Raw genomic sequence first — 9,380 nt, 5'->3', positions numbered from 1 at the left:
GTTCTCTGGCCAAACCATTAACATTGATGGTGTTTTCAGAAGCTGAGCTGTCCCTCTTGCTACACAACGTGGTCCTGCTTTCCATCAACTACACCGGCTCAAGGCGCTGAATGAACGTGGAGCGGGTGGCATCATCCTGCAGTCACACAGTATGGCAGCGTGGTACCAAACAACACTGGCCGGCAAAGCATCTGTGTGCCCTGGCGGGGGTGTGCGGGAGGCAGAGGAGCAGGTGCCCGCGGGCTTTCCAGCGTGGTACCCTCGAGGGAGGGAGCTGGAACTGAAACAGACCCTCTTACCAGAAGTGTCATCCCAACTTCCTCACCATCAGCCAGAGCTGGCAGCAGCCTCCGTACTGGGCTTTGTGACGTTTTGAGTTCAGATCCTAGGAAGTGAGCTTTTGCCCCAGGTGGGGCAAGTCCTAGCAGCCTCGGACTTAACCACTGCCACATTCTTTACAGCTGGGTTTTTGTTAGTTTCCGGCTGGGGAGGGGGGCAGCCCTGTTGAAACTGGAGCATTTACATCTGTGCGTGTCCTTTGATGCTGCCCTCGATCCTTTTTGTGACCAAAAATAGGCTTTTTATTTTTATTTTTATTTTTGGTCCCCTCACTGGGTTAACCACTCCCTTTCCAAGTCCATGAAACACTTTTTTTTTTTTAAGCAAACAGTTATTCATATATGGGAACATTCTGATGGCAACGATGCAAGGAAATACAAGTGCCACTTGACCCTTTCCGTGTTTATAGCCTTCACCCTCACCCTTGTCTTAATTTCCGGGCTGTGGTGCAGCCTCCACAGATCTTAAACTCTGCTACCTCCGCTGAGTTGCGGCAGTCCGGCTGTAACTGCCAGTGGCTGCCTTTGGGCCCTGGATTAAGCCTCCAAGGCACTAACGACCACCCTGCTTGGGAGCCCGGGAGCGGTCTGCATCGAGAGTACGTTGGGTTTAGCTTTTGTCCCTGTACGCTAGTGACGTGTAATAACTTATTGTTAAATGCATGAAGCACTGTTTTAAAGCCAAGTAAAGACTGCCTGAAACCAGTTGCTGGAAGTGACTTCTGCATACTCGGATGATTTTGCTAAAACTCCTTTGACAAGACGGACGTAACCTAACTAATGGAGACGTAGTCGGTTGGGATAGAAGCTTCTGATGGGATGGAAGTTCTGAGGGAACGGATTTGACACTGATCCTCTGCTCAATTTTAACGCGATAACCAGGAACAGAGAATTTTATATATATTATAGATACACAATCTGTAAAGATTACATATATATGATTGTAAAGAAAACGGGATTAGCAGATGAGCCCCCAGGATACGGACTATAGACAGGGAAAAGCTTCAACAGGGGAGCATCAAGCGTGCTCCAGCTTGGGTGCATAAGGGCATACGATGCACGTCAAGTTCTTGACTCTCCAAAGAGAATGTTCTGTTTTTCCATCGTAAAACATTTCTGTTGTTAACATTAATATCTAACTGACCTAATTGGTTTTCTATACAACGCTGGAGAAGCACCCTTTGTCTAACAAGTAACTAAGTTGTGGCCTGCCAGGATAAAGAATAACACACCATTCTTTTGAATATTTCTTTAATATTACATTTAAATATTCTCTTTAAATACAGCATTATCACAATGTAAAGGACCTAAAAGGCAAAAAAAAAAAAAAAAAAAAAAAAATTGTTTTCAGAGAACCAGACAAGCTTTGGATTCACATTGAAAATACTACCTGTGTACAGTATATGAGAAAGGAAACTGGAAAATCTTAAGAGTTGCAGTAATAAGAGATTTCTTTTATCTAGGCCTAGACTGAGTGGGACTGAAGCCGTACGGTCCTGTGATCAGAGGCCTAGGCTTAGCTTTTCTAGCAACCATGAGCGAGAACTGTGTCCAGCTCAGGTAGCACCAGAAACGAGATGGACTAGGTTGTAGAAAAGGCCCTTTGCTTAACAAGACAGTTAATGCTCAGTGTTAATATTTCAGCATTTAAAAACTTGGGATCGGCGGGAGTCAGAAGTGTTGTTCCTGGAGGGACGGACTTGGATTAAGAAACTAGTTTTTCAGAAAAATCAAATCTCTTGGGGGCTGGCAATGAGTTTAATAATGAGATTCCAATTCTTGGCTTGACCCCAAAGGCTAAAGTGTCTCTTACCAAGCAGGTGGAATCCACTTCCAAAGGTGAGGCTGGAGCCTTCCTAAGGAGGGAATGTTTAGAGCCCACGCTCCCCTCCCAATATAAGCTTTCAGGAAGAAAGTTTGCAGTTTAAGCTTCAGCCTTCTATTCAAGGGGATGGCCGATCGTGGGGGAGTGTGGCTTGGCTTGGGATAGTGTCTACATCGCGGGTGCTTAAGACTCTCTTGTGAGGCTAGAGGATGGGGAGGGACAAGGTCTTGTACTGAAGAACTCCCCTCCAAATGTAAAACCAAGCAAAACCAGGAATGAACTGGAGAGGCAGACTGGGTTAAAAGACATATCCGTTTAAGTACAAGGCCTCACAGGCTCAGTTTAGAGATTTTCTAGGTGAAATGTTGCTGTGACATACATAAAGAGTGCGTTCACGTCCCACAAGAAAAGGCTTTGTGAGCAAGGTAAGTAGGAAGAGTTCTCTCCCCACCAAAAGCAAACAGTTTTCCACTTGTTCTTTCTTGGTCAATAAACCATACCAGAAGTGAGGTGTGATGTAAAGGATGCTAGTGGAGAGTGTTTTTTGCTCCCTACTGACTCCATTTTAAAATGGACGCAAAGAGAACTAATAAGAATTCAGCGGTGTTTAGCAGAGCGCATCCTAGAACATGAGCTGGACATAAGAAGAACGGGAACCGTGTCCCCCCATGGAGGTAAGACCCGAATTTGAGTCCCACTCTATAGATCTCAAAAGTAACAGTCAGAACTTGAACTCTTTGGAACCTGGGAGCTGTGTGTAGCAATTAAGAATTCGTTTGGCTTCCAATTTTTATGTATCAAGTTGGAGGGATCCAATAAACATTTGCAGTTGTCAGGGCGGGGGGACTGGAATAGCAAAACTCTCTTAACCCTGTATATCCAAGGACCACAAGGGTAGTACAGAAAGAAAAGGACAAAAACTAGTTGGTGACTTTAGATTGCCACGTCCTGCATTCCTTTAAAGCTCAAACCTCCCAGAGCGGGGCGGGGGGAACCTGGGTGAAAAAGCAAGCATGGCACAGATCAAGTCCACTTCTTTGCAGACAGCAGCCTTTTCCTGCTGCCTCTTTCGGGACACAGGCAATGCTCCATATATGCCTCCTGTGGGACGTGTGAGCCCCGGCCTGAAGCTGCCTGACGGAGCCGGCATTACACAGGCACAAGCCTCAGGCTCTTTAGGCCACATCCCCAGCCAATCTAGCTTTTTCTTCAAGGGAAAAAGAAAGGGGGTGGGGGAGACAAATAGGCAAGTTTAACTCTAGTACCTAAGAACATGTGAAAGAAAGAATTCAAGTTACAGACCAGGAATCCCCAGTGTGGGGAACAGGTCGGAGGACACCAAACGTGTCAAATATTAACTTATTTACCAAACAGGGGGCCAGGGAAGGCAGGTTAAGTTTTTCTAAATTCTGGAGGTTTTCTACAGAAGCAGAGACCCTTCTACCCGTTCCTCTCTAGATCTGGCCAGATGGTACTCCAACTGCGTTATGCACCAAAGTGGGGTATCAGGGTGACCGATGAGAAAACTTGAGCTTCTTCCCCACCTGGAGCTCAGGAAAGGAGAAGGGAGCTTTGCCACGCTGTTCAAATTATTGCGTTCTGGTCCCTACATAAAGAATAGCTGCTCGAATTACCCAGCTTCTCCTGTGAGATCCTCGTTCTTTGTTCCAACGGCCCAGAAAGCTCAGTATTCAGCACTGTGCGGCCTCCTCTGCCCCAAGACTCTCCCCACATCCAGCTGGGACCGGTCTCCTTGGTTCTGTTTACCCTTTAAAAAATACTCGTACAAACGATTCTTTCCCACCCATCCCCCCAAGACCCCAATAAAATAACATGGGCATAGCAGCTGCTTCTACAGTTTTGTTTTGAAACGGTGTTAGATAAAATAAGGGAATAAATAGAGAATGGGTCAGAGGCAGAATCTCCATCCCCGGCTCACACTGCCAGAGGGAGTTCTAGGGAAGAATCTTCGGGGGGCCTGTCCTCACTCTGCTGTGAGGTTTTCTCCACCGCACGGCCCTCTTCATGGTCCGTGCGGAAGGGGAGGCTCGAGGGGGACCAAGAGGGGCGGAAGTCTTCGCTCTCAGGCTCGTCAGGGTTACAGCCTTCGGGCACTAGCGCCTCTAGGGTGGACGCTTTCCCCACTTCTGACTTACACAGGGCAGCTGGGTCTGTGGGGCTACAAGCCACCAGTGAGGTAACCGGGAGAGAGAAGACGTTCAGATCCTTCTCCTTGGGGAAAGAAGGCGGGACTTCTTCCGCGCTAGGCTCTCCTTTCACCCCCAGGACTGGCCTCTGCTCCACCTGATAGTAGACCAGGGGCCCACCGTTCAAGTAGGACGGGCTGTTCACTGCCGAGGCGGCCGGGTGGTCTGAGTTCTCGGCGAAACACAAGACGGAGGAGCCCGGGGGCAGCTGAGCCTGGATGAGGATGGGGGCTGTGAGGCCCGGGCACAGCTCTTCGGGCACGGCCAGCGGCTCCTCCAGGATGCACACGCCCAGGCTCTCGATGCTGGAGTCCAGGCTGGCGCTAGAGCCGCTGGAGTCTTCCTCTGCCTTGAGCCGCTCCAGTTCCTCTGCACTCTGCAGGTGCATGACCGCCGTCTCGTTCTCAGCAATGAACTCCTGGAAGTCCTGTGTCTCGGAGCCCTGGGCTCCCGTCAGGCTGCAACCGGCGGCGGGTGAGGGCTCCTCGTCCGGGGCTGGCGGGCGGCTCACCTGCCGCTTGCTCTCCAGCTCCAGCTTCATGATGGTGTGGAGGTAATGAGTCCGGACCCGGATCGGATTAAATTCAATGCGCCCCGCCATGTTCCCGCAGCCATCCCGGGAACAACCGCACGGAAAGGACATGCGATCCACCTGAGGAGGGGACAAGGAGGTTGAGGGAAGATGAGGCCAGCAGATTTAATAACGGAGATAGGAGACGTCAGCTGGCAAACACGGGCAGCTGGGATTTGAGGTCTTCTTACAAGAGGAACAACTAATTCAAAGCGAAACGTGCAACGTGGTGACCTAAGAGCATGAGGTGGTAGTTTTCAGACCACTCGCGTTCTGATTCCAGCACAGCCATTAGTTAGCAGTTGTGACCTCGGGGAGGTCCTGTATCTCTCCAAGGCTTTGTTTCCTCTTCCAAATAAAGTGTAGCCAAAAATCACGTCAAAGGGCCTTTCCAGTTAAAAAGTCCTGAGACCACCTCTCTGAATGCTGACAGTTCTCAGAGTGGAAGAAATTTTTGTGCCTCAGACCTTCCCAGAACTTACCTGGTGTGTCGAGAAGACAAAGGCTGGGGCCCAAGCCTAGTGCCTTCTGCAACGACAGGCATGGGAAAGGAAGTAGATCTAGCTGGTCCAAAGCAATCGATACATTCCAGGGAAACTAGTGAAAGTGTCTTAGTTTGCTAAGGTGCTATCGTGACAGTTCCAACAAAATAATGACCAGCTTTTCACTGCCTGCTTCATTTTTCCCTGATGGTTGGCCAGTTTAGTTCTGAAACAGTTATAGACCAGGAATATGTAGAAAGGGGATCTACTCTACCTCCTTATTGGATCCCAAAAAGGAAAAAAGCACCCCCCCCCCCAGAAGGAAAGGGCATCGGCAAATATGTACAAACACACAATGTCTTTCTATGATATCAACTTCTAGAACTCTCCATTCCAGTCTTAAGAACAGTCCAATTCTTAGGACTATTCTCAGGACTGTAAAACAGAATGATATATTATAGGACTTCACTCTGAAAAGCAGTATTTGGCCAGATCAGCTAGAGCTATTACCTGCCTAAAATTAAACAAAAGGTTGGTTAGGATCCATTCAACCAGAAGGACTCAGCACCCACATCCTACAAGTTCCAGGTAGATTTCATCCTCTGGGATGGTACTACTCTTTTCAGTTGGGCTAGGCCTTCTAACCTGTCCCTTGTCAGAAGGCCAGGTGGGGAATGAGGTCTTCTATCTTTTAAGATCCTGGACCTAAGGGGTGCCTGGGTGGCTCAGTTGGTTAAGCGTCTGACTTCATGATCTCATAGTTCTGGAGTTCAAACCCCACGTGGGACTCTTGGCTGTCAGCACAGAGCCTGCTTTGGATCCTGTCCCCCTCTCTCTCTGCCCCTATCTCACTTGTTCTCTCTCTCAAAATAAATAATTTTTTTTTTTAATTTTAGAAACTAAAAAAAAAATACTATAAAAAAAGATCCTGAACTTAAGATCCTGGACTTAACCTCTGCCAGGCCAAGTTTGATCCTAAATTATAGGATCCGAGAATTACTTTGAGTTTTACAAAATTGGGATAGAGGTCCTGTGAGTGAAGATAAAATCTAAAGGCCTAACTCAGCTCTCTGCTTCCTTTTATCTCACGAAATCAATATTTAAGGAATAGCTACTAATGGTAAACTTACTAACCCCTGTTCCCTGTTCCCCCATTTGCGGACAGCTGCCTCTTCATCACCTCTGAGGTGAGAAACACAGAAAAGGTAACTGCTGTCTCCATAGCCTAGGAATCCTGCCGTGCTTGGTTTTCTCCTTGGTGGAGGAGGGCTATGGAGCTATGGAGTGTCCACACTCACGGGGAATCCACCCACGGGTGACGGGCGGCCTCCCGTGTTCATGGGTACCCGCATCACGTCCCCCAGACTCTAGAGTAGATATGCTCTCTCAGGCCGACTTGGACTCACCTGGCATTTAATCCCAGCCTGACTACAGGCACAGGCTTCTGGGTCACAGTACAGGCGACAGTCGCAACCACACTCTTCCCGTGACAGGCGGATGGCTCTAAGCTCCTGTTTCTCTTCGGCATCGATGCGGTGGACCCCCGAAGCCCTCAGCAAGGCTCGGCGCCGCTTGGTGGGCAGGGGCTGCAGGAAGAAGTAATCATCCACCTCCACGTTTTCCACGTCAATATCTTCATCTGAAACATCATCCAGGGTCAGGCCGTCGGCCTCCACCGACTCCACCGTCCCATTCTTGGTCAGCTGCCAGGAGACAGGGAGGACAGGTTAGCCTCGAGTAGTTGCAGGCACCTCCTCACAGTGGGTGTCTAGAGCAGCACAGTCCAACTGAACCTGGTGCGACGATGGAAATGGCCATGCTGCTCATAGCACGTGTGGCTACTGAGCACTGGAAATGCGGCTATAGTGCAAATGAGAAGCTGAACGTTTTCGTTTCATTTCACTTTAATCGAGTGTAGTATAAAGAGCCACATGGGGCGCCTGGGTCGGTTAAGCGGCCGACTCTTGGTCTCGGCTCAGGTCATGATCTCACAGTGCACGAGTTCAAGCCCCGCGCTGAGCTCTGTGTCGATGGTGGGGAGCTTGCTCGGGATTTTCGCTCTCCTTCTCTCTGCCCCTCCCCCACTCGTGCTTATCTCTCTCCCAAAAATAAACTTTAAAAAAAAAAATAGCCATGTGTGGCTAGCGGCTACCATATTGGATAGTTTAAGAGAATAAACCTAGAGCAGGAAGGCAGGAAGCCTTATGTAGCTCTGTAGTTCTAACACCTTCCTGTCGACACCGGGTATCACCTTGGTAGATCAAAGTTTCTCAAAACCTGTGTCTCATCCTCCCTCCTAGAAGATAATATTCTTCCACGAATATATTCTCCATTCCCAGACTTGTGTCCCTTAACTTCAGCTAACTTGCCTTCTAACACAGGGAGGAGAAGGTCTATCAATGGCTAGATATTCCTTGGATGGATAGAGAACGTTGCAAAACACCCTTCAATATGTACCCCCCCAAAGGACCCAAAACCACATTCTGGGAAGAAGACTACACTCAAGTGTAGTACAAGGCCACCGGGTCTTTGTCAACGAGCCTAAATCTTCACAGTGTCAACAACGATCTACATATACAGAAGAGCTTCATTTCATTGGGAGGAGGAAAAAAAAGGAGCAAGTTGTTAATGGCTACCAAAGAAAGCTCTCACTTCTGGCCCACAGTCTAGAACAATTCTTTCTCCTGATACTTTTTTATTTGATTTCAAAGAAAAGCAGTATGTGAGGCAGGGTGGCTTATATAGCACTAAGGTACCATCTACAGGCAGAAATCTGGGTTCTCTGGGCTAAGAAGGATAGCCAGCCAGAAAAGGGAGTCTTAGTGGAAGGACAGTGTGAAGACAAGCTGGCTGAATGAGTTTTGAAAACTCACTAGAGAATTCGAGTGAAGAAAATGAGACCTCATCATCTCCAGAGCTCTGGAAGCTACTAGCAGGATGAGAGCCAAGCTACTGGAGGGGTTGGCTTACTTCATCAGCCAGCCACAGATTGGTGCTGGTAAAGGAACAGCTCCTGGGGGACGTGATGCAATAGGCCTGGCTAATAAGCTCCACACCTGTTGTGTTTGTTTGTGGGAAGGTGGGACAGAGGAGACAAATACAGTGGTGCTTCTGGGGGTTTCCTGGTCTGTTTTTTCTGTACCAGGCAGACCAACGATGAGGGGCCTTTCTGCAGACCTTGGGATCGCCCCTGCCTATTTCACTGGGGATGGCTTCCTCCTCATGGCCTCCTCCTCACCCTCCCTCTCGCTGTCCTCTCAAGGGAAAGAAGCTAGAGATGCAATAGAAAGAAACCCACACAAATGTAAGGATGTAACACGATAGAGGTGGCATTTCAAATCAAGTGAGAAGAGTCCTCTGGCATTAAATGGTATTGGGACAACTGGATATTCTTTTGGGGAAAAAAAAAAAAAATGTTAGATTCCCAATTCATACTACCCATAATAAGGCACTCCAAAGGAATGAAAGGCCAAAATTAAAAAGAAAAATAACTGGGGCACCTGGGTGGCTCAGTTGGTTGAGCATCTGACTTTGGCTCAAGTCATGATCTGATGGTTTCATGGGTTCCAGCCCCATGTCGGGCTCTGTGCACCGACTTCATGGAGGCTGCTTGGGCCTCTCTCTCTGCCCCTTCCCCACGTGTGTGTGTGTGTGTGTGTGTGTGTGTGTGTGCGCGTGCGCTCTCAAAATAAATTTAAAATTTTTTAACGAAAATATTAGAAAAATTATATATAATCAAAGCTACAGAGCACCAGCAGTTTTTTTGTTTTTGTTGGCAGCCTAAAAGGAAAAAATATCAGATGGCACATGGGCCATGCAAAAGATGTATCTTTGAGATCAACAGTCTCCCCTGTAGAGCGCTAAATAAAGGTAGGAAAACTTTCTAAGAGCAAACTGGACCTGGGGAGGGCAAAGGCAGGGTTTTCTCTTGACACAGAAAGATGTACCAGCTGCCAC

At 48.2% G+C, this 9,380-nt stretch overlaps 2 protein-coding genes across 17 annotated transcripts in view; one reads left to right on the top strand and one right to left on the bottom strand.

Annotated features, from left to right (window-relative positions):
- LETMD1 (LETM1 domain containing 1) overlaps positions 1–1,043 on the top strand; it is a 9,280-nt gene extending 8,237 nt beyond the window's left edge. For all 12 annotated transcript variants that reach the window (XM_040488126.1, XM_040488127.1, XM_040488134.1 and 9 more), the window contains one exon: positions 40–1,043. In XM_040488126.1, the coding sequence (XP_040344060.1) occupies positions 40–110 (71 nt within the window). In that variant the 3' untranslated portion in view covers positions 111–1,043. The remainder of the gene's footprint in view (positions 1–39) is intronic.
- The window catches only part of CSRNP2 (cysteine and serine rich nuclear protein 2), a 17,472-nt gene continuing 8,734 nt past the window's right edge, over positions 643–9,380 (bottom strand). For all 5 annotated transcript variants that reach the window (XM_040488118.1, XM_040488119.1, XM_040488121.1 and 2 more), the window contains 2 exons: positions 6,830–7,126; positions 643–5,022 (listed from right to left, as the gene is read on the bottom strand). In XM_040488118.1, the coding sequence (XP_040344052.1) occupies positions 4,099–5,022; positions 6,830–7,126 (1,221 nt within the window). In that variant the 3' untranslated portion in view covers positions 643–4,098. The remainder of the gene's footprint in view (positions 5,023–6,829; positions 7,127–9,380) is intronic.

Source organism: Herpailurus yagouaroundi, unplaced genomic scaffold, assembly GCF_014898765.1.
Source record: "Herpailurus yagouaroundi ecotype Mexico unplaced genomic scaffold, PumYag 166, whole genome shotgun sequence".
Taxonomy (NCBI): domain Eukaryota; kingdom Metazoa; phylum Chordata; class Mammalia; order Carnivora; family Felidae; genus Herpailurus; species Herpailurus yagouaroundi.
Note: the sequence above shows the minus strand (reverse complement) of the source record. Positions and strands in the feature narration are given on the sequence as shown.